Source organism: Lepisosteus oculatus, chromosome 9 (assembly GCF_040954835.1).
Source record: "Lepisosteus oculatus isolate fLepOcu1 chromosome 9, fLepOcu1.hap2, whole genome shotgun sequence".
Lineage (NCBI taxonomy): Eukaryota > Metazoa > Chordata > Actinopteri > Semionotiformes > Lepisosteidae > Lepisosteus > Lepisosteus oculatus.
The window spans coordinates 15,237,753-15,262,965 of record NC_090704.1 but is presented as its reverse complement, the minus strand read 5'-3'; the positions used below and the strand labels follow the sequence as shown (position 1 = coordinate 15,262,965).

Genomic DNA, 25,213 nt, shown 5'->3' with positions numbered 1-25,213 from the left:
ATCTGCTAAATGAAGAGAGGGGCCTGTGGTCCCTGTAGATCCCATTGTTTCCTTTTTTCAGTGTGGAGTAATTAGACTCTTAATGACACATTAGCTGCTTCAACTTTTGGAGGTTTACAGTACTTGCTACTCAGATGCCTTCCTTCGGGGCAGTTCATCATGCAGGTTCATATGAATTTACATTATTTGCATTTCTATAGTGTTCTACATGTAGGAGTAGGCACAGTTTATTCTCCACTGCTGTGCTCCACTACACTTTCATAAATTTGAATTGACACAATGGGGCAATGAATGGATGAAACATCATGAATTAAGGCACAGTGTACTGAATACATTAGTGTATTGCCTGACACCCATGCTGTAAGGTCAAGGCTGACAAAACCTCCCTGACTTGCAAGGAATGAACGAGGGAGGTGGCTGTAAGGGTGTGGTTGGTTTGGAGAGAGTGGGGTAGAAAAGATGGGAGCAGAGCAATGGACAGCATCCAGATCTTGAAATGTGTGAGATTGCAATATGACCTCCAAACATCTGTTCAGCAACACTTCTGAGAGCTGACTAAATTGGGCGATGTGGTGATAAAGCTGTAGGTGTAACATTGTATTCAGATTTCATAGCCTGTGAACATCTGCCCAAGCAATGCTCTTCAACATATGGATGGTGCAAAGGTGTTTTCTTAAATGTGCAAATGGGTTTATTTCTGGGTTTTTCGCTCTATTCTCACATCACCTGCTCATTCAACCTTCATGATTGAGGTGATTTAATGCTTTCTGCATCAGTCTCTTGAAAGTAAGTCGTGCATTATAAATTAGGCTAAAAATATATAATCACTATCCAAAATTTATAACTTTTAATTTGGGGGAAAAAAAGCCTACTTTGCACACAGTGATGTTTATTTTGACTCCATACATACATGATGGTGAAGATAACTTACGGTCATGTTAATACAACAAATTGTAATGACAGGCAAGGTTTTTACAAACTGGAAGAGCAATGCAATTGAAAAACAATATGTGGCTTGGATACCGAGCAGTCATGATAACTATAAACCAAGTATATTAATAGATGAGAGCTGCCATATACTCAGATGTAAATGAGAGCTAAGAGGTCACAGGTGCTGTCTAAACATGAGTTTCGAGCAGGCACTGATTGAGGTGATTTAATGTTCAGTTATCAAGATGTTAAAATTTCTGTGGGAAATCTGTTCCACGAGGAAGTAACACGGGTGGAGAATGAGCTGTCCGTGGAAGTGGGAGAACTGAGGGCGCAAGGGAGGACTGTGTAGGGAAACATTACGAGACTGAAGATTGGAGCGACCAGAGGGCTTGGCGTAGCGAAAGATGAGGACTAACGTTTTCAATTACCTTACTGTAAACCTGTTATCTCAGATCGTATGAGAGGACCTTGGCATCGATAGTCTTCAACTGCTGTGCGTTCGCTGTCAGTGTGACAAAACGGATGAAACCATTTAGTAAATGTAATATTGTTTCTTGTATGTCAAAGTAAACCTCGTTTATTATCAGTATCCTTATTTATAAAGACACTGTCTTTACATCTCAGTTAAATGCCTCTCAGAATAACGTCTTCAACTCACGAAAAGTGAACTTCTTTGTTGTGTGCCCTGTCACCGACATAAAAATGTATAAAAACCACTCCCCTGAAAAAGGCTCCATAGGCTAAACGTGTTTTTTCTATTCTCTTTTCAGCATGGAATAAACCTTTAGCTTGTCCCATATGTATAATTATACTCTATCCTTCTGCTAAACGTTTACTCTATACTAAAATGCATGTATTAATGAATGAATTGAGGTGTGTACACTATGCACATTCGTTTTGATATTTCGTTAGAGCAAATCGATTGTTAAAGTTAGAGGTTCACGTAAAAGATGAACTGTGGCAGAGCGCGCTAGGAAGCGACTCACGCGCCCTATAGGGGAAGGACGCCTCTCGCGTGCCCCTCGAGTCCCCACAGCAGCGCTGGTTGTGGGTCAAAGACGAATTCCTTATAAAACCTTGTCTTGTTAAGTATTGATGAGTCGTAAGTAAAATCTAAGGCTTAAAATTTATAAGAAAATATTATTCAGGTGCTAAAAAGAAATATATTTAGTGGCACAAATCCGTTGATATTTTTATGTCCAGACGGTAATATGACAACGGCTCAGAAGTTAAGACCAACGAAGCAGGAGACGTCTGAGGTAACAAACTTATCAACAAAAAACGTCACCGGCTTTTTTCCCGTATTAGAATAAAAAAAAATCTTTAGTTGTTGTTCGTTTACTACATTTGTGAAAGAAGCGTATGCAACGTTTACAGTAGGTCACTCGCACCTTACCAGCGGTTTTCGTTGGGCTTGTTTGCGCCATCTTGTGGCCATATGTATGTACCGGCCGGTGTGTATTTGAACAGGGCGTGTAGAAATTCATCCATCCGTTTTTCTAACCGCTTCTAGCAGTTCAGAGTCGCTGTTTGGACCCGGGGCCTATCCCGACACGCAGTGGGCGCAGGGCAGGACACACACACACACACACACACCAGGGACAGTTTCCCCAGAAGCCAGGAAGAAACCCACGCGAACACGAGTGGAACTTGCAGTCTCCACACAGACAGTACCCCAGGGCTGGAACTGTACCAAGGGTCCCAGCAGTGCTAAGCAACGCGCCATCGTGCCGCCCCAGTGTGGACTGAAACTGGCGTGCCAATGCCATGCTTAAATCCAGTGACTGAAATTATGCATCTTTCCATTTTATTGACTTATACTTGAATGGAAATCCAATCCCACATTCTGCTCTTTCTCAGTGGACGAGCCTGTTTCCGAATGAAATCGAGTGTCAGACGCAGTCCCTGGTGTTTGTCAAGAGAATGATGGTTGTGGCTTTATCGTCTATCACCTACCTCCGCGGAATATTCCCCGAGCACGCATACAGATCGCGTTACCTGGAAGGTACGGGTTTTCTTTAAGATCTACCTAGTATGTTGTCACTTTAAACGAGTTCAAATTGAAGTTCGAAGAAGGTGATTTGTTTCTTTTCCTAGGTTTGTGCATTAAAGTCTTACGAGAGAATAGCACCTCCACTGGAGCTTGTAAACTTGTTAAATGGTACGTGCGCATTCATGGAATAGCTAATTCTGGTCTTTATCTTTTACAAACACAATGAGGTGAAACGGCATTGTTGTTTTTCAAAGGATAATGGGATGCTTTGATGCACTAGAAAAAGGATACGTAAGTACACTTTACAATTTGAGCTTTAAATATGTTTATTATAGAAGCAATTTGAAGGATATGTTTTAAATGCTTTGCTATTTTTTCCCCCTCACAGCTACAAATCCTCTTTATTGGAGTAAGTATTTATAAAAATCAATAGGATACGTTTAGGACTTTAGGTAACAGCTGTGATATTTAATTAGAAATACACCATTAACCACTATTTTTTGGCTATTCTTAGAGATATATTCTAATTAAAATAAAAACAGTATAGGAATTCTGTTACTGGAATGAAGGAATCCTTTTTAAGTCTAATGGATGATCATTCAATATACCATAGTTTCTGCACAATAAATAAAGGAATTATTAATCAATAATCCGCCTGGAAACCTTTATTGTTGCAGTTTTATAGGCCTGTTAGCTAAACATACTGATGAGGGAAGGAAGAGAAAATCGTTTATAGCCATGATCGCGTTTTGGTCAGCAGATGGCAGCAGAAACCCCTGACAATGCTAATGTACTTGTATGCCACCAGGCGCTTCCTGTAATACGTCAGATCGTGCAGTGCAGTGATTGTTCAACGCCGATATTTGGGAGATTAAATGCAGTTTCCTTTGTTTTGTTGAGAAATAAGCCCCGCAGAACTGAAATTGATAGATATTTATCAGAATATGATTTTATTTACCATGTATTATCTTGACAGTTTTACATTATGGTCTTTAATTTAAATCCCAGGTACACAGAAATCCAGATGACCCAAATGTAAGCTCTCTTTAAAATATTTTAATTGATTTTCAGGGTGCTACTATATTGAGATACATATTGTATTATGTCACATAATTTACATCTGGCTATGGCATTGTCATGCAAATAATTGGTCTTTATTTATGCAAATCACCTATGATATATATTGTAAATAATAAAAACTAAGAGGGTGATGAAGTACCCTTTGTGTTATATAAATGTTTAAAAGAGATATTTCTTTCATTTACCTCATGTTCTCTACAGAGTATTATTGAGTCTTACCAGTTTAAGATAAAATACACACCGGAAGGGCCACAAATGGACATACTGAGGTAATCATTGCATGATATGCATCTTCACATATAATGGCCTGAAATGCTCTTACTTATAGTTATTATTGTTATATTCTGTTTTAAGCAACAAGAACACTGAAGTGCAGATAACCATGGAAGACACAAAGAAAGCATCAGTCCTCCTTATTCGCAAGCTGTTTCTCCTCATGCAGAATCTGGACATGCTCCCGGACAATGTATCCCTCACAATGAAGCTATATTATTATGACGATGGTAATATAGATATATTTGATAACTACTAAATATCACTTTTTATTGGAACTGAGTGAAGGGATATTCCTCATACAGTTATAATTCATTGTATGCTTGGTACCAGATCTACTTGATCTTTTTTTATTCAGTAATTTCTGTAATCACGAAATGAAAACACGTTATCCCATAGAGTACTGTATTGTTCACCTTTGATGTCAAATTTTGGAGTTCATCAGGCTGAAGAGCTTGTTCCTGATGAGAAGGTGAATGCACTTAAACACAAGTGGGTGCCATATACAGTAATGGCCATATATAGCAGCCATATCACCCTGCAATTCACAACTGGCAACCCACTGAAGCTAAGCAGGTGTGAGCCTGGCCAGTACCTGGATGTGAGACCTCCTGGGAAAAACTAAGGTTGCTGCTGGAAGAAGTGTTAGTGGGGCCAGCAGGGGGTGCTCACCCTGCTGTCCATGTGGGTTTTAATGCCCCAGTGTAGTGATGGGGACACTGTAAACAGGCGCCGTCCTTCGGATGAGACGTAAAACCGAGGTCCTGACTCTCTGTGGTCATTAAAAATCCCAGGGCGTTTCTCGAAAAGAGTAGGGGTGTAACCGCGGCGTTCTGGCCAAATTTCCCATTGGCCCTTACCAACCATGGCCTCCTAATAATCCCCCTCTATGAATTGGCTTCATTACTCTGCTCTCCTCCCTACTGATAGCTGATGTGTGGTGAGCGTTCTGGCGCACTATGGCTGCTGTCGCATCATCCAGGTGGATGCTGCACATTGGTGGTGGTGGAGGGGAGTCCCCATTACCTGTAAAGCGCTTTGAGTGGAGTGTCCAGAAAAGTGCTATATAAGTGTAAGCAATTATAATTATTATTAATGGCGATCAGGAGTATCCACTCCTGCTGGATGCTGGATGGTCCCACTCCTGCAGCTAAATAAGTAACCTTTAAATTGCTTATAGGACTTGAAACAATTTTATCAGAGACTATTAAACATGCAATTTGTGTAACAAAGTAAATTAGATATAATTAGCGGATATGTTTAATGTTTTTCTTAAACTAACACCTTTTTTGCTTAATTGATCAATACCTTAGTTATTTGAAATGTTTAGAAATAGGTGATTTAGGCTAACCAATAAGACTTACTCAATTTAGCATCTCCAGTTGGAGATCTGTGATGTAACTGTTTTGTGTCATACGCATAGATGATTATAATGATGATCATAACAAGATAATGGGAGCAATAAACGATTTCCAGCAAAAAACAGCAGCTTTTGAGCTATTGAAAAGGAAACAGTGTTATGATGGCCTAGTGATCACTATCACAATATTTAACATCTAACGTTTGTTGTCTTAGTTGAGTTCATTATCTCATTCTTTATTGATTCCCTGTGTTTGTGTTTTGGAAGTCCCTCACATCACTTTCCTTTGAGAGGAGAGATTGGTGACTGCACCTCAATGCTTTGAACAAGTTGTTTTTATCTGTCAAGACAAACTTCTGGCAGTTTACTATGTGTGTTCTGTTCCCTACAACAGTGACTCCTGCAGACTATCAGCCCCCTGGCTTCAAAGAGGGGGAGTGTGACAGTCTGTGGTTTGAGGGGAGATTTGTCAATCTCAAAATGGGAGAACTGCAGACCCCATTTCATGTGCTGAAGGTGCGGGTCGCTGCAGAGCATGGAAAAGTAGCCCAGATTCAGAGAGAGAATATCCTTGATGAACCCATTCAAGTTTCAGAGAAAAGAAGGCAAGCAGAACAGGTAATCAGAAAAAAAAAGAAAGGGATTAGCCGCTACATAGTTATATACAGAGTACTATATACTCTATGTGTAGGTAGCTGCATCAGCATGCGTAGGCTGCAAAGGAACAAGTAAAGGTTTATTCCATGCTGAAGAGAAGAAAAGAAACGCAACGTTCATCCAAAGAAGGCTCCACCGTCGAAACCTTGTGTTTCTTTTCTTCTCCTTTCAGCATGGAATAAACCTTTACCTAGCCTCTATATGATATGTTTTAAAAAAACAGACCAAAAGATGTTTGTTAGCCAGCATTTTTGTTTTTTCTTTTTCCTTTCCCTTTTTGTCACCCTGCATTGATGAATAATGTTCATAATTACTGTAGGTTACTTTGTAAAAACAGTGGGACATTCAGGTAAATTTTAGAATACTGTTTTCAAAACAACACCACTTAACCTACTCAATGTAATTACACCACTTACTCAATGTAATCAGAGTTTTTTCTATATGTAAATGCTTAAATGAAAATGTTTTATTTATTAGGACATTAGCTCAAATGTTTTCTTGAAAGTCTTAACTACAGTATGCATTTTTTTCAATATTGTAGGACACTGCTTTGTGTAGAGAAGAACAATCAACAGAGGATGGTAGGCTTCTGTAATTCTACATTCATGGCTGTTCTGTCTTAGAATATATGCAGTGATCCCTCATTTACTAGACAATATCACAGATTATTTAGTTCTATAAAATCTAAAGTAATATTATAGGTGGTTATCATTATAATGCATTTATTTTGAACAGATAGTGTGGAGGTGAATAGAGAACATTCAGTAGATTAATCAGTGGCATAGATCACTGCAAAGCTCACCACTGACAGCCCATCAAAGCTCAGCATGGGTGTGAGCCTGGTCAGTACCTGGATGGGAGACCTCCTGGGAAAAACTAAGGTTGCTGCTGGAAGAGGTGTTTGTCGGGCCAGAAGGGGGCACTCACCCTGTGGTCTGTGTGGGTCCTAATGCCCCAGTATAGTAAAGGAGACACTATACTGTAAAAAGAGGCGCCATGCTTCGGATGAAACGTAAAATCGAGGTCCTGACTCTGTGGTTATTAAAAATCCCAGGGTGTTTCTAGAAAAGAGTAGGGGTGTAACCCTGGTGTCCTGGCCAAATTTCAGTTGGCCCTTACCAATCATGGCCTCCTAATAATCCCCATCTATGAATTGGCTTCATCACTCTGTTCTGCTCCCCACTAATAGCCGATGTGTGGTGAGCGTTTTGGCGCGCTATGGCTGCTATCTCATCATCCAGGTGGGGCTACACATTGGTAGTGGTGGAGGGGAGTCCCCATTACCTGTAAAGTGCTTTGAGTGGAGTGTCCAGAAAAGCGCTATATAAGCATAAGGAAGTATTATTATTAATTAGATCACTGATTTGATACATGTGACAAGTCCAGGTGAACAAAATCATACCTTATTCAATTCAACTTTATTGTCATTAAACTTACACAGGTGCATAGTATAATGAAAAGTGTTTCTCATTAGTCACTCAGGTGCAGTATATAAATAGGACAGAAGATAAGACAATAGACAGTAACACAATAGCAATAACAGTAACATGTAATAACATTACATAAATAACGTAATCAAGTAATCAAAACTGTGCAAAATTCTGCAACAGAGAAAATATAACAGGACAAAAACAGTGAAAGGTAATTCTTGGAACAGTGCAAAAATAGTATGGTTAAAAATATTATGGTTAATTAATATTAAATATTATTACGACCAGTCCAGTTTTACTGGGCTATCGAGGGGACAGTACAATTTCGGCTTACATGTGTGTGTAGTGGTGTAGGGGTACAGTCATTGTGGGTACAGGAAGACGTTAGGAGAGATCATACTATGGTGGGAGTGTTATTACAACTATTGTTTTGGTACCTGTTTTGGTGTTTTTACATTAACATTTATTTTTAGAAAATGAGCAGCCACATTTTTTTCCTGTGCAACTTAATTACAGTTTGTTAGTAATGTACTATATACCCAGCAGTATCATGCAATACATTTATCAAAAGACACGGAACTCACATGTTACAAGTCTGACTAATCCTGCTATTTTACAGACTCTGCAGACTTCAAACAACCACGCAAGACTGTAAGAAAGGTACGGTATGTTTAAAACTGTAGGCAAGACAGTGTGGTGTTCTGTGCAATCCTATATTAGACAGATTAAAGGACTAAGAAGATGTGCTTTAACACAATTGATCAAGAAAATGAAAAGTTTCAAACTGTTTAGTAAAACAGCAAGAAATTGAATTTGAAAACTTTTCACTTTCACTAACCAATAAATAGTTTTTAAAACTAATATTTTTCTGTCTTGGTAGTGAATTAAACAGATATATTTAAAAGTTACAGTATGTGTTATTAATAATGTGTTATTATAATGTATAATGTGTTAATAATGTGTTATTAATGTGTAATTTATCCAGAGAACATTATTTTACATAGCTAAGTGTAAATCTGCTATGACCTTGTAAATAATGGAATTAAATTCAGCAAACTGCCTTGTTTCTCTTTAAGCCAACTTGTGTAACCAAGTGCATGTCCACAGATATACAGTACACTAAGGCTAAAAGTGTGACAAAGCAGAATTCTTGTTCTATTCATTTACTACTCACTTTGATCAACTTCATAATCTATACAGTATCTAAATAATTTATTGTATCCTCCTCATTCAGTAATAAACTATTTTAGATATACTCCTTATGTAAGTTTATGAATGATGTCTAACTTTTTCACTTTTGTGATGTCTAAAGGTTTTCTGTATACATTCCATATAGAATGAAAGGCATTAGTAAATCATTCATTAGTAACACAAATGTAAGTTTCTTTTCAGTTTGACAGATATAACTATTAAAGAGAACAAAGAGGGTTTGATGGATTTTATGACTAGGTATGTGACATATTTGATATATTGATATTATGACATATGTCAATATGTTGTCTTCAAGAGATTAACTTATCTGTAATACTGTATCCATCACAATTTTTACATAGAAGAAAACAACAACTGAGATGACCAAGAAGAAGCTGAGGAAAAGAGAAGAGTAGAAGGAGCTTTTACATTTGTTTAGCAGGAGGTCATTAATTAGACGACAAAGGCATGAACATTTGTCAGTTTAGGAATTTAAAGATTGTATTTTTTTTTTGCCTACAGAGCTATGTTTTAGTATTCACTGAAGTCAGTCAATGGATATGATGCTGTATTTTATAACTCACTTTCCAGATACTTTTACTTAAACCAGGCTAAAATAATCACAACAAATGACCAACAACTACACGAGAATAGACGATGATCTGAATTACATATTCAAAAAGTGAGTTTATTTTATTAATATTGAGTTGTAACACTAAGGTTTTTGTGCCATAGAATATGTAAACTCAGCTGTTGTATACAAATAGCTTCTCAATATAGTGGAAGATAAACATGGTTTGAAATGTGTACTGTATGTCTAAAAAATATCCTGTTCATGATTGTTGTTATTTTGTTCTTGTTTACTTTAAATAAAACATTGGATATTTTGTAAATGAAGTGCATTTTGTTTTCTTACTTCCAGAATTTACTTTTGCTTGTTTTTTGAAGGTCCAGGATTACAGTCACAAACATGAAAGGTTTGTTATGATGTGATCTTAAATGAGAAAGAAAAATTAAAATAAAAATCTACCTAATACTGTACTTCTGGTAAATTTCTTAACTTTTTAAAATTTCAGTTTGAGAAGGTTAGAATAACTGATTTTTTATCTGATTATGGACTCTTGATTGTACTGTTTTTAAAAGGGAATTTTCTAAGTCTTACAGAATGGGGCTTTCCAGCTTGGAAAGTCCCTGGCTGCAGTCCAACCCAGAAGGCAGAGTTTTAATTTTACTGCCAACAAATGAAAGCAATGAAAACTCACTAAGTTATGACTAACAGTTCTCTAAAATCCTGTCACTTGATACACTTCAAAATTAATAAATAATTATTTATATATATATTGGCAGTCCGAATTATGTACAATCATGATTAGCACAACCTTACTGAAAGAAATAAAACAGCGCAACATTTTTATTTTTATATATTTTTTTGGCTTCAAATGAAAACAAATTTTGCTACAAAAATTTCTTACTCCTTCCCTGGTAGTGCTAAAAGCTCCATATATTGTAAAGATTATGTCATTTTCATTTAGTCTTTTGGGGCCAACCATTTGTCAAAATATTGTTCTCTGTAGAGGACTACATTTCCAATAAATATTTCAAAAATAAGTTTTGAATGGTTAAAATATATTTATAAATAAATTTATAGTGCCCTACAGCATATCCTATTGTGTTTATAAACCACTAATATTTAAGAAAAGGCAGAGCAATAACAAATCAAAAAGATCTAAAATTCAATTCAAGCTTTATTATCCATGGAGGTAATTTTCGTACAACACAATAAAACACAATAACACAACAAAAACAAACATCACTTACAAAGAATACAGTACAACAGTGTTTTAGGAGATAAGAGATACCTTAAGTTGAGACTAAGACTGAAAGATTTCATCCCCTCAGCAAGAGTCTATAACTGCTACAGCAAGGGGCAAAGAGAGAGTGTAAATCCACAGCAGTGGGGGTGAGTCACATCATCCACGACAGTCTTCGCTGTCTTTACTACCTTCTGTTTGTAGAGGCTGTGCTAGCTACACTCCGATATTCCAATTATAAATGTGCTAGCAATGAAACCATATGGGATAAATTTATACCAGTTATCTGTATTTTAAGTTAATTTCATAGAAAGCTAATAGAATAAAGATATTTTAAGGAAATCTATTTTGTCAGTGACTGTCATGTTTGTTTAAGCACACTGACAAAAGTATTAGTTTAACTTAGTTCTGATATCAGCAGGATATCCTATACTGATGCTTAACAGCAGGCTGGTTAATATATACTGTAAGAATACTGAAAGCAGAGCAACAACGCTGTTTTGAAAAAAGGACTGTCGTGCCAGAAATTAAGAGTTTCACGCAGCCTCAAAGAACAGCACATGAAATATTATGACAGTAAACCAAAAGAGAGTACCAAAAATCCTGTTAAGGCAAAAGAAACAAAAACCTGACACTCGTACCTTATAAAAAGAGAAGTTTAAATGTTTCACATTGGAAAGATATTTCAGTAAGAGCCTGGACAGAGGACCTGAGAAAGGCTGTTCTTGAAGAGGTGCAGTCAGCTGGTGTAGTAGGTGTGTGCTGTGACCCTTGTAAGCTGAGTGATGATTCAACACATGACTGCAGGCAGCAGCGGCTGGGAATTTCCAAAAAGCACAGGACATGTGGAAAGTCCCATAGCTAAATATGAAGAAACTTCTTATATTACAAACAAAATACCTTTTTTTAAAAAAATGCGGTATATAAAAAAAACTTTAAATGGGTTGATAATGCAATTTTCTTTCTGACCGATTGAAAAAGGAATGCTTTGAGACATCTTTGAAACTATCTCTAAATATAAATCCTAATTCTTAAGGCTGTTTTACAGTACAGTGCGCATGTGTATTTTTATGGCTTTTTTTAAAATTGGAACAGAATACTTGGTCAGCTAGCTGCACCAAAAGCGCACCACTTTTAAAATGCTACTTACATGGCTGTAAAGAATTAGAAAGACACTGCACATTTACAAATTAAAATATTTTTATCTTTTATGCAGTGGCAGCAACACTAAACTATTTATGTTGCCATGAGACTAAAGTCAAATGAGGGCATAGAATATGCCAAACCTGTATACCGTTCAGAAGGTATTACAGTTTGTATGAAGCTGTAAGTAAAAAGCATGTTATACGCAGGAAGAAAAAGACCTCAACATAAAACTGGACAAAGCAGAGGGGGATTAGAAGTACAACAAAATTCAGTCATTATTTAAAATCCCACAGCTAAGCATTTCCTGCTTTTGATGTTAATTCTGTATCACTTCACATTAAAGTCCCATCTTCCCTCAGCTAATATTTTGTGGGAAGTTGCAGACTGAGAATTCTGAGAAGCTGAAAATGCAAAGACTTCCCATGAAGTGGAAATTAACCATGAAATTAACCATGAAAACAAACTGAAAGATGAGTGGGAAATATTTATGCACAAGTTAAACAGATGAGACAAATCCACAATAATGAGCTGGTAACACACTGTAGTACAAAACAAATGAGGTGAGCAAATGAATGAGATATAATCGCTCCATTCCCAAATGTCACTGTTTTTCAGCATAGTCCATGAGCTGATAAACCATCTGTTTAAAGCTAGATCACCAAAAGAAAAACTAAAAGCAACATGTTTTTAAACCGGCATTTACCCCATTGAAATCTTGTATGATGATTTTAGAAAACAGAGAAAGAGACAGTTGGAACCATATAAATTTGTCCTGGAGTTGACTAAATACAGCGGTACAATAAAAAAAAAAGATTAGGTTGATTATTTGATTATTTGGTCTTCTGTTTGCAGGAAGAAAATTTCCAACTGAACTAAATCTCAGACAAATGAGTAAAAAGAAACTTGTTTTCCAAATACTTTTAGTGAGATTATAGGTATAATGCATTAGGAAGGTTTTTTTTGTGAGCTGCAAGAAAAAAAATGTAGTGAAATAATTCATATACACAGCAGTAAAAATAAAGATCAGACATATTATAAAATGGCTACAGAAAACTTTGAAAACTGTCGAGAGAAACTGTTGAAAACTTTTATAGAGCAGTCTTTTTGAGATTTTAAGATTTTGTCAAAAATTTACTATTTACTATATATTATTAAGATTCATGTAACTGGGATATAACATGAGCTAACAAATGTCTTTTCCACATTGTTCAGCATGCAGGTAGCAGTCAATCTCTCTCATCCTGTCATTTCTAATTATATGGTTGCAGACATAAGTATCCACACCCTTTATTTGAAAAATGTTATACTTGTTACTGTTAATTCCTTTAAATTTAATAGAAATTGATTGTAAAACTACAAATATTTATCAGTCATATGTATCCTAAGATTACTGAACACTGATTTCTGTGATCATATACAAGTACACCAAACAAATCCAGAGTATCTGTTTTGACAGAGACCTAAATGTTATCGGTATGGTACCTAAACTGGTATGCATTGGTATATATAGAAAATAAAATACAGTATGTGTCTGTACTCAGTATGTACAATAATGCACATATTATCTCCCTAATTCAACTAGTTAAGCAATTTCTTGTTTAACCTTTGTACAGCCCGGGTGGGTGCTGTATTCAGGCAGTAAATTAAGTGGGTCCTCTTCTGTACACAGTACTTTGGAATCATGTGAGATTAAAATCTTCTTGCGTGCAGGGAATTATTAATGATTATTTCTGCAACTCCACAGACGTCAATAGAGAATACAGGAAGAAAATAAATCACATTATCTTTCACTGGTTCATTCACTAGAAACCCGATCTAACTGTTAACTGGGTGTATATAAAGTAAATATGAAAGAAACATCGTGTTCAAGACATATAATTCAACAATGCTAACAAGATTTAACTACACACGATAAATCGGTCATGGCTATGGAATAAACACCTATCAGTATAAAACACCTTTCAGTATAGCTGGCCTTCCATCTTACACATGAACACGTCTTTCAATGTTTGAAAACACATTTTCTATCGTGCTGCCTTTCGTATGCTTTACTATTTCACGATCTGATCCTGGTTCTGATTCACTATGTTCACAAACGGAGAGTTGAGCTCCAGCGTGATCAATGAGATTCACGACACATTCAGACAACACAGAGAATGGAAAGCCTTTAAAACATTAGTGTAAAAAAGGTTCCAAAACCAAGGTCTAAAGCATTTCCATAAGTCACAATGCCCCAGAAATAATTACAACATAGATTCGGAACAGACAAAAGAGAAAAAATACTGTATATCAACTGTATTAAACTCTTAACATTATCAACCGTGACGCATGATGTGTGTCACTAAGTTCTAACTCTCGAGATTCGAAAACAAATTTGTGTGACTAAACACGCTAATTTTCAGAACAATAATGAGTTTTGTGTAATATGCGTGTAATATTTGTTAAATGCATTACACCGATTATTAAAAACAGTGGGAAAAGTTAAAAAATAAGCTTTTAAACCAGCAGTTGTCGTGAATACAATTACTGAAACAAGCAAGTCCCTACATAATGGTTGATGTGAATCGTTTTATTACTTCGATAAATGATGTTTGATACAATGTAATGGTAAATTGTTTAAGAGTCTCCCATCCACTATAGTCTATAGTTGTCAAGACTCACCAGTAGCGATAATACCGCAGAACAAACCTACTTCCTGTTTCTGGTTCAAACCCATGTGACCCCTCTGCCAATGACGACATGTCATGCTAACAGAAACTAGTATATATACTGTACTGTGAACCTGCAAACTAAAACGAGTGTAACTGTGAAGACAGTAATGAGCGGAGGATCACGTTTGTTAAGTAAAAGGTATGTATTTGTAAGAGTGATGCAATTATATGTATACATATTAATTTATATTTATTTGTAGATGGCATAATTTCTTTTTATAAGTCTTAGGAATTTTCATAGTACCGAAGTGAAACTCAGTAAACTTAATGGATGGAACAAGATGTATCCACGTAACTGCGCAAATATTATAAATAATTTTATATAACTATCGAAACATCTGAGTGGGGAAAAAAGTAAACCCTGAAGAAAAACTATTGTACTAATGTAATTATATTAGTACTTTATGATATGACTATAATGTACTGTAACAAGACAAACTGTCCTATAAAGTGTTTATTATCCACAATAAATTTCATTTTGTTAACGTATTCTGTCTTCATTGATTATAATAATTGACCTACTGTTACTGCTAAGGATATTGCTTTAGAATGTTTCTAACATCAATATGGTTAATTCATACATATTTGTGGCGGTAAGATTGTTTCAATGAATAACATTAAATAAAGAATGAGCTTTTCATTCTTTGTCGAGCTGGAATAATTCTTAACATAAAGAATCTAGTTTTCAGTGAATCTGTGAAGCGGACTGTGTCCCACTGGCAAAGGTAAAGAGATAAAGAGATAATTGCTCGAGCAAAGTATTTCCAAAGCTACACCTGCATCAGAATATTGTGTATATAACTCGGCATAATAAAACTGCCTGGTCTAAACGGAACAGTCAGTATTGTTACATTTGCAAATTATTTTCGTGGTAGGAAACACTGCATATCAGTGAATGACAAACACAATTTTACTTTGTGAATAAATTATATGACCACATTGTTGATGTTATTTTTTCTATACAGCTTCACCACTTAAGTAATAAAGTTAGTCGGGGACAGATATCATGGTATCTAATAAATAAATTACACAACATTAGATTTGATGTATATTTTTCACTCAAGTGTATTGTAAGCAATAAAATGTCATCAAACAACTGTACTGTCTCATTTAAACGACCGTGTCCTACATGCGCCATTAATACCTGGAAAGGGGCAATTTTAGCGCTGTCCCTCATTATGAATTGATGCATTTCAGAAGAAAAAATACATCGTTGTTAATCCAGGATTTTAAATTAAAACGGTCACTGGGTTTTATGTAAATTAGTGCCAAAAACATCAAACAGCCAAAGAGCTATGTATTTGCACATTATTCACCATTAAGATGGAACCAGCGATCAAGCTCAGTTTACGATCAAGAGGACATTAATATGTAACGTGCGCCACCTCGTGGAGTAATACGTACGTCACGAGCAAAATCTCAAAATGTTGGTGTTTTTACGTACAGCAGTACAGCAGTGATATGCTTCCGTTCGCCGATGAGATAAAGTTCGCACATTGCTAAAAACCCCTCAAAGTAGAAAAAAACTGTTATTCTATATGAGCCAGTCAAGGTGCTTTCCAGAAGGCGGGGTTAATATTTTAAGTTGAGGAGTCGGAAGCAGAACTTGCTCATTCAGTCAGGATAATCGAAGAGGAAAGACGTTACTTATAATTCTCAAGATGCCTGCACTGCAAATTAAGGACTCTGAGGTATGTTTTTATTATAATCGGATTAAATTGATACATTTGTCGTTACATGAATACTTATAAAGTTTACATAATACATGAGGTGAACACGACCATATAAGATCAAGTGTAGTGTAATCTTACATTAGTAAACTATATACTTTTAAATGGTTTAGAGTATTTACAGTTGTTTTTTATAAAGGCTATACAGAATACTATAGTTAATATTTTTTAATTATTTGTGTTAATAAGTAACTGGAAAGTCCCGAAATACCTGGGGAATGCAAAAGGAAATAAGTTTAACTTGTTCTTAAAAGAAATACCTTCAAAACCCAAACTTCCACAAGTTAGGACACATGGATCTTAGGTCCACAGCAAAGGTGTTCAATGATGCATGAAGATACCAAGCTTTCAGTCCAGCTTTATTAAAAACGAACCCCAAGACAATAACAAATGTCCAATAAAAGTTATCAGTTTTGTTATATTTTGTGTGTAAACGAGGGCCCTTGCATATTCACCACCCCCTCACAAGTGTATCCACAATGATATATTTTTAATTTAATTTCTGGCCCAATGCTGTCTTGAAAACACCATCGCCCGAGATGTTGTTTTCTGCCAATTGAGGATTAGCGTACCGCACTTAAATCTGTACTCGACTGCAAATATGTTTTTATCAGCTGATAATGATCCATATTTATAAGATTCCAAATTATCTGTTTTTAAAAAAATAACATTACCGAAATTTACCACAACTGGCCACAGAGCGCAAGAATGGATTTCTAAATGTGTTGAATAATTGTATTCATTATTGACGGGTAATGTAACATTTAAGACTTTCTATATTAAAATTACGGCTACAACGAATCTGAGGGAAACCCTAATGACTATTGGATCATACTTGCTTATTATGGCCAAATACTCCTTTCCACCACGAGTCATTTCATGTATCGTCTTAGCAATACGAAAACGAAACACAGCGTATACAAACAGACAAGTTACATCTGTAACTTGCGTGACTTCAAGCTTCAGTTCAACCAACTCACTCCTGAGTACTTCCACGCGTGGGCTGTGTGCTCCCAGAGGTCCAAAAGACACACAGCGCCATCCTCAAGTACCGCCAGCTGCTCCAGCGCCGTGTGAGGCCTCGCTGCTCTTCTTCTGCTACAAGCGCACAGAGATTGGATTCCAAGGGGACTGTACTCCTACAGGACTCTGTTCAAGCCCTACCAGCCGGTGATTGAAATCTGCTGTAAATCAGGATCTAAACAGAAACAGGGCGATAGCGGTCATTTTTAATTCATTTAGTAACATTATTTTTTGTATGAAGACGCTCAACACAATCAACACCGAGCATCACCTTAAGAGTTTGTAATCTTTCGTAATAAAAATCGAAGATATTGTTTCCTTGAGAACATATATTACAATATTCCTATCAACATACAAGACCAATGGAATCTCTAATTGAAAATTACGTACACATTTACCTTTATATTTTGGACCTTGGCTATAAATAATAAATATAAGGTAAATTATATAGTAAATTATATTATTTAAGCTGTTAAATCAGTTGTTTTCATATCAGGATATGTATACTCCTTAAAAAAGGTTAGAAAGTGTTCTGTTGATTCGGAATCGTAGTTTCCGGCTTTCGTAGTAATTTTCAGAGCAGGAATGAGCAGGTCCAGGATGTTGCGAACAGTTGAAAACGGAGCCTCATTATTAAGCCCAATTTACCATCCACTGACACGCATTCCGATGCGGAAAATAAGTATTTGCCCTGATAAAGGTAATAAACGGGCGGTTTTGTGCTTTAATTGCATTTTGCATATCCATCCTCTCAATTTATTTCGAAGCCGCATCTTCAGAAGGGTCAAATTGACCCTATCTCGTTTTACTGTTATGTGAAAGATGTCCTCTTTACAAAGATATTAAAAACGGAACAGCAGACGCGACTTTAGGTGACATGCTATATATTATTTTACGCAAAACGTGTAAGTTATAAACTACAGTTAGAGACAGTGGTCCGTCTTTTCCACCTGCAGTGTGAGAACCTGCTCGTGTACCTCAATGGTATTTGCTTTAGTAAAACTATACTGTATTTCCATGTGTAAAGTCACGCGTGAAGTTTTGCACTGAGCCTTGTTATGCGTACGTTTGCTCCTCTGGTACGAAACCAGTCATGAAACGTACAAAAAACTAAGAATGGGCAAACTCTCCCTCGTAAACTCCAGGTCCTAATGTCAAATTTGATCAAAAATTGGTTCTGGGATATACTTACCCGCTTTATTTAAAAGAACATTAAATGTAAATATATTGTTTATTATATATTTATTACTATATATATAAGTTATTTAAAATACATTTGTAAATATTACGCCATTTGTCTCAAATTCCAAAACAACAATAAAACAGTTTATTGTATGTACAGCCTGACAATAACAAACAATAATGGCGTCCTGAGACCCAGACCTGCACACATACCCTAGCAACACAAATCGGGTAATTCTGATTGGAGGTGTTCTCTGGGTTTCTTCCGGTGAAACATCGAGAAAACTTAGGGTTTCCTGTCATCTAGTGGCAAAGGAAATGTAGTGTTTGCCATGACATAAGTTTAGTCAGTTAAGTAATATGTGTATTTTGATGTTAAAACAAATGACAAAAATAATACTAGAAAACTGTATTTATGAATAATAAACGAATATGTAATATGTTCACTAATATGTTTTTTTTTCAGAATTTTCACTTACACTTGCAAAATGAAAATACAACAGGTAATAGCCTTTTTGTGATTTTTAAATTATTTTGTAATATCGGAACTGTTGAATCCTGGTCCTGGAGATCTGGTCTGTAGTTTTTCCGTCTCATTCAGCTCTTTTACAGGCTGAATCATCTCTTAGGGTACTTAAATAATCAATTTAGTAGTTTCTCTCAGCTCCTTATGGGCTCTTCTTTGAAGAGACCTGCTGTGTAGTAGCTGCCGTGAGTCACCCAGGTGGGGCTGCATTTCAGTGGTGACTGACGTTAGTCCCCTCTTTACATATAAAGCACTTTGGGATGAAAACCATGGTGTAAAAGCAAGGAATTATTATTTCAGTAGCTGGATCATATTATGACACCACACGAGGATGTGCTTAATATTTTAGTGTTTTGCTTTAACTTGTCTGAGTGAGGAAATGACAGCCTTGGCCATAACTTCAATTCCGATACCCTCCCACTCTCCTTGCAAGGAATGAACCAGGGAGGCAGCTGCAAAAGTGAAGATGGGGTGGAAGGAGGGAGGGAGGTAGAAAAGATGTACCCAAAGGGTGCTTAACAGGTGAGATATTTATGCAAACGAAAGCAGAAGTGTGAGATTACAAGTTGCTCTCCTCCAGAACTGCTGTTTTACAACTCCATTGATAAAAAAAACTACGGACACACCAGATATCCAGAACCAGAACCTGACAGCCCAGCCCCACCTTAGATGTGTAATGTAACAGCCTGTTCCAGGGGTTCCCAACTCTTGTCCATTGAACCCAGAATCCAGCAATTTTTCCATCTCTCCATAAATTATCAACATCTTTTCTCCTGGGAGAAATTGATCAAGTTAAGGTAAAACCACACCAATTAATCCTTTCTCCACAGCCTTAAGATGTTGATGATTTAAAGAGACATAGAAAACCTAGTGGAATCTAGACCCGAGGCCCAAATTTGGGAATCCCTGATGTAAAGGTCAAGGTTTATTAACAGTTATTGCACTGAAGAATACACGTTATTCTTCTCTGCCTGGTAGGTGCTAATGACGCCACCTGCCATGATGAACACTACTATCTCTTGGCTGCTCTTCTCTTTGTCATAATTCTGGGCCTCCTCCTATTCAGCGTGAAAGCCAACAGGGAGACAAATATTCATCAGCGCAAAAGAGGTAACATGCTCTTATAGTTAAGGATGTACAGAAACTTGTCAGTTGGTAGCTGAATTTTGAAAAGAAAAAAAACATGTTTCAAACCCATTTTGGCGTCTTTTTAATATGGTGTTCCAGCATCTGTGACCTACAACCTTATTGTCATCTGAAGCAACATCAATATAGTGATGGTATTCTGTTTCTTGAATGAATCCTAGTCATCTTATTTTCCAATTGTTTTCCCTGTTGGGAAAGACCAATTCTGGAATCATCACTTAGATAGCCCAGGGGACTGAAGGCTAATGAGCGTCCTCCGATTCCACCTTCTTTTCAAAGGGATGTTAACTGGGAGACCAGTGTAAAGGCTGTGTAACCTTCCCAGGCTCATAAAGGGGCTCCCTCCAAAGAGGGAAACATAGAGCTAATTGGTCCATAATAATAATAATAAAATAATAATAAAACTTTTATATAACACCTTTTAAGGTGGCCTCTCACTTACAGAATAACAACAACAATAAAAATAACACTAGACAAAAACATGGTGAGAATACACAGAAGAGACAGTAGAAGGTGGTACTAAATACAGCAGGAACAGATGGGTAAAGAACAGAACCAGTTAAGTAAAGGCTCTTCTAAAGAAGAAAGTTTTGAGTCTTGATTTGAAGGAATTTAGAGAACTCTCTGATATCCTTGGGAGTTCCAGAGTTTTGGGCTCTGAGAAGGCCCTGTGTCACCCATACAATGTAGATGGGCTTGGGGGACAGATAAGAGACCAGAATTAGAGGAGCGAAGATTGTGAGGTGGGAGTAGGGCGAAAATCACTCAGACAGGTCCTGAGGTGCTGTCACGATTATAGTCCCCCCTCCTTAAGGGTGCTCCAGCCCTTTCACTTGAGACTTTATTCTGTGCACCTGTTTCCTATTCCCGTCCCACCTTAAAAGCCAGGCGCTGACGCTCATCCGGGCTCTGCATCTGGTTTCCGTACCGTGCGAGTCCGGGACCTGGAAGCGCCTGGTCCCATTAAGGTTTTAATCTCCGTTCCCGTTCCCTGTCTGCCGGTTCCGACCCGGCCTCTGGTTTTAATTCCGTGTTTTGATGGATCTCCTGGTTTTGGACTTACCCATTTGTTTGGATACTCTCTAAGGATTACTTTTTTGGATTGTTCGCCACGGCCACACCTCCCCCGTGCACCAGCGCACCTTGGACACGCCCCCCTGTCTTCAGCCCCGTATTCCTGCATGACGTTTCCCCACTTCTTCGGATTGTATCATCCGCATAGGGTCAGGAAAGAACTGTTCGTTACAGGTGCCAAGCCATGCAGAGCCTTATAGGTGAGCGTGAGCATGAGCATGAGGATTTTGAAGTTGACACGAAACTTGATAGGAAGCCAGTGCGCTAGACCTTGCCAGAATCATGACTTCTCACACCGTCCCACACATTTCTGTTGGTGGAACACAAATTCTTTAGATCCACATGTATCCCCTGACCCAGGAAACAATTTAGTGCACGACTGCAAAAAGAAGCAGAGATGGGACCCTCCCACTCTTACTATTTAATGACACAATGCTTTGCCTCACAAAGATCAGTCAGTTGTTGATTTCAGCCTTGTATTGCTTGGAGAGTCTTGTCCTCAAGAGAGTTTTGCTTCCTTGATCAGTGATACTGCAACTGTAAAGCCAGGAGGTAGTTAAGGTAAAACACTAATCATGGACAGTGATGTTTTTGAAAGCCTCAGTCAATAGAGTCACTTTTCTCCAGATATTTCAATTCTGCATTGAGACTGGGATTCCCCCAAGTGATTCCATGTAACTGAGCAAACACTGCTTCAGGGGATGCGTCTGACTTACCAGGCACTTGTCAGGGCTGCAGTATTGCCCCGTGTTTCCCATGAGGTGCCAGTGCTGCTGTGGGCACTGTGGAGATTGTTCTGTTGGGGGTGCCTTTCAAAGGCATGGTAACTCTTTCCTTCTGCTGGTATGAGCCCAGCTGATTGACCACTGTCAGTTCAACACTGGGGGCAGTACTAAAGGAGGACCTGCAATGCTATTTTTATGTTTCTGGGTTAGAAAAAAATGAATTTATGTCAATAAGTTTATTTTGTTACTGAGATTTAATAACCAGCCTGCGAAATTAGGACTGCAGTTCCCCTTTAAACAAATAAAAATTACTGCCATATCCAGATTTAAAGCATGAGCAGCAGAATGGCAAAATCAACACAGAAACTTATTGATAAGAAAAACATGAATGTGTGCAACTTCAAAAAGGTAAAACACAGTAGACATTTTGTGTGATTTTTTTTTTTCATCAGACTTACATTTTTCTGCAGTTAACACTTTAATGTAACATGCTTAACATTTATCTCCCACAGGACCAAGTAAACCCGCTCTATCAATAGAGGAAACGCAGCCACATGCTGGACTCTTTGTTGCCACCTATGAGTAAGAAGGACAGAGTGACTGACATGAAGCTGAACCGCCGTTACCACCGGTACTCTCCTCAGGAAGATGGCAACGATGTGAAGACAAAACAAGAGAGGTTTCGCAAACCAATCTATCCTTCATCTCACATCCAGAGCCATAGATTTCTTTTGAAGGCCAAAAGATGCAAAAACAAGTGACTGTTGGCTCCAAAACTGACACACAGTTCTTCCACCTGGAAGTGACCGCACTCTTCTCAACCACATTTCTTAAATTTACTATTATCAGGCATTTTCAGGACCAGTTTAAGGATTTAATGAGCCCTTAAGTAAGGGAGAAGGGCCCAGCCTAGCTCTGTTGCATTAGACTCGTAATCTCAGGGTAGTGGGTTTGTGTCCCACGTCGGGTGCAAGAGTTTTTAACAACCCATACTGGGCGGCAGCAGTATGGGGGAGCGGTGTTGGAGGTACGTGTGTGGAAGAAAGGCCTGGCAATCCACTTCTGTATCTTGCCATGAAAACTCTATGGATAGTGAGAGGGGAAATATCCATAGGGTCACCATGAGTCAGTGGCACTCAACAAAAACAAGAAGTGAAAACCAATTTAATGAAACAAATGCCTGAAGAAGTTGGTTTGACAAGTGCGGTTGACCATTCTAGGGACAGATTGTGTCATCAATTATAGAACAAGAAACTTGAAGTGCAGAATGTTTGTCCAGCAACCAGGAAGGTAGTTAGGTTGTTGACCACGAACTGATGCATCACAGTTTACATCATCAGCATTATGTTTGTAATAAATAGCTCTCAGGTGCAAACAATTCTGGTGCAGACCATATCTGCTGATCTGCATCAGCGTAAATAGGAACTACTTGTGCAACTACTACTGGTGCTCAGAAAATCAGCCCCCAGTTATGTTAGCAGGAATCTATCCAAGTGCCTGCAACACCTGTAACTTTTAATGTCTGGACCAATTTTGTTTTTTCAAATTGCACTGAGGTCCAATTTTACATGGAGTTCTGGAGGGATGACGACAGCCAAGTTCAATCAGATTCAGCTGTCAGTATTTAGCGTCATTGATGTCCTGACTTCATTTCCTCTCCTAAAACACTATACTGTAGTAGTTCAGGTGGGTAGCTGCATCAGCATGCGTATGCTGCAAAGGAACAAGTAATAGGTTTATTCCATGCTGAAAAAAAGAAGAAAGAAAACACAACCTTTTGGCCATGGAGCCTTCTTCCTCACCCAAGCGGGTTAAGCCAAATTTTCACTAAACACTCCATAATCCATTATTCTTGGATGTTGTTATTCCTAGTAAATTTGTGGTTATGGTGTACATTTTAAACAAAGTTCATAAGGTTTAAAGAAACTATTTCCAGAGCACAGAGTATGCAATTTGTTATTGGAACAATCCTATTGAGCTTCGATATCAAGAAAAAATATCTAAATCTAGTGGTGCTTTTTTCCCCAGCAGAGGTGTTGTAACCTTTAATTTCTGTCCATAAAAGTAAAATATTATGAGCTGCTCACAGTATTGTAATATATGATAGAAATACATCATCCTCAAGCTGTGCTTTTTCTGGATGATAAGAATATTTTCTTTAACTAAGTTGTATATATATTTAATAAAGTGCTACCTATTGTATTCACACACCGATTTGTCTCTGTTTTTCACCTGCTGATGCCTTACCTTGATGGACTGAAAAACTAAACCTGGCCGATGTCAGATGATTTAAATTGGACCTTACGATTCCCCCATATGTTGAAACTATATTTCAAGTGAATATATCAAAGCCCTCCCTACTCCCAGCTTCCTAAAATAGCTTGTGTTGAAATACCAAGAAGTAACATCACAAATGGATGTTATTAACTGAAGTTCGGGAGGGATAAGTCAGTCTTACACGGCCGTACGTAAACACCATCATTACGAAGGAAGCTGTGTACAGTACACCGAACTCAAACGCCTCGCAGCTTCCCCTCGGTTCCCTCAGTCTGCCCATTAACTGAGGCGGTTAAGTCAAACGTACTGTATGTCGCCATGTATTCCGCACGGTCACGAAGCTTTCAGGGAACTTGATTCTACTACAGTTTCTGGTAAAAGGGATTCGTTTACAGAGCACGGCGTTAAATCGGTGAAAAAAAGTGGTCAGGTTTGGCGATATACATATATAAATATGTCACTGGAGAAAAGGTTACAATTGTAATCAATACAGATGCCCCCTTTAAAAGAAGCGATCTATCTATCTCCCAGTAAAATGTTTAACTTGAACGTTTGGTCAAGATCTTCATAGTAATAAAGATTACTTCAGTCTAGGTTTAACTTTCATAAAATGCGAAATCACAAAAATCTCTGTCATGTATTGTTCTATACATAACATAAGATTACCCGTTGCCTGTATATCTGTAGGCACATTATCTTATGTTTATAGAAATCGTTAAATCGCTCTGAACGTACGCGCCCTATATATCGTCACTAACCTACGTTTAAATGTAAAAAAAATGCTGAAATGCATTTATCTTACAAAATGTCTATATTCATTTTAAATGTATAGATTTTAAGACATTTCTTTGAGATGGTTTGTTACTTTTATGAGAATTTTTCATTTGTTTTTTTTGCGCAAAGCGAGCAGGACATGCACAGCGCAGCACTGGGAAATTCCCATCA

At 37.4% G+C, this 25,213-nt stretch overlaps 1 protein-coding gene and 2 long non-coding RNA genes across 6 annotated transcripts; 2 read left to right on the top strand and 1 right to left on the bottom strand.

Annotated features, from left to right (window-relative positions):
• Positions 1-1,959: 1,959 nt before the first annotated feature.
• Positions 1,960-9,810, top strand: zte38 (zebrafish testis-expressed 38). Of its 3 annotated transcripts, none has more exons than XM_015355459.2 (13): positions 1,960-2,035; positions 2,137-2,192; positions 2,794-2,938; positions 3,031-3,094; positions 3,181-3,217; positions 3,315-3,335; positions 3,935-3,961; positions 4,208-4,275; positions 4,361-4,509; positions 6,034-6,257; positions 6,838-6,877; positions 8,346-8,386; positions 9,119-9,259. In XM_015355459.2, the coding sequence occupies exons 1-13, from the start codon at positions 2,029-2,031 to the stop codon at positions 9,137-9,139; spliced, it is 900 nt and encodes a 299-aa protein (XP_015210945.1). In that variant the 5' UTR covers positions 1,960-2,028; the 3' UTR covers positions 9,140-9,259. The 3 variants fall into 3 exon arrangements, with proteins under 3 accessions (XP_015210945.1, XP_015210943.1, XP_015210944.1); XM_015355457.2 differs by lacking the exon at positions 9,119-9,259 and adding an exon at positions 9,280-9,810 and having other exon boundaries at positions 1,964-2,035; XM_015355458.2 differs by lacking the exons at positions 3,315-3,335; positions 9,119-9,259 and adding an exon at positions 9,280-9,810 and having other exon boundaries at positions 1,964-2,035.
• A 6,012-nt stretch (positions 9,811-15,822) lies between these two features.
• Positions 15,823-24,199, top strand: LOC107078380 (uncharacterized). Of its 2 annotated transcripts, none has more exons than XR_001479323.2 (4): positions 15,823-16,276; positions 18,987-19,023; positions 20,025-20,156; positions 22,504-24,199. It is a non-coding gene; the product is annotated as an uncharacterized lncRNA (long non-coding RNA). The 2 variants fall into 2 exon arrangements; XR_001479322.2 differs by lacking the exon at positions 15,823-16,276 and adding an exon at positions 17,494-18,038.
• Positions 16,658-17,845, bottom strand: LOC107078381 (uncharacterized). Its single transcript, XR_001479324.2, has 2 exons — positions 17,737-17,845; positions 16,658-17,513 (listed from the first exon to the last, which is right to left on the bottom strand). It is a non-coding gene; the product is annotated as an uncharacterized lncRNA (long non-coding RNA).
• Positions 24,200-25,213: the final 1,014 nt, after the last annotated feature.

Bases quoted from the DNA above. Each gene is read 5' to 3' on its own strand.
- zte38 (XM_015355457.2), top strand. The intron at 2,193-2,793 runs GTAACAAACTTA...GCTCTTTCTCAG, and splicing joins CGAAGCAGGAGACGTCTGAG to TGGACGAGCCTGTTTCCGAA. The intron at 8,387-9,279 runs GTACGGTATGTT...ATTTTTACATAG, and splicing joins CACGCAAGACTGTAAGAAAG to AAGAAAACAACAACTGAGAT.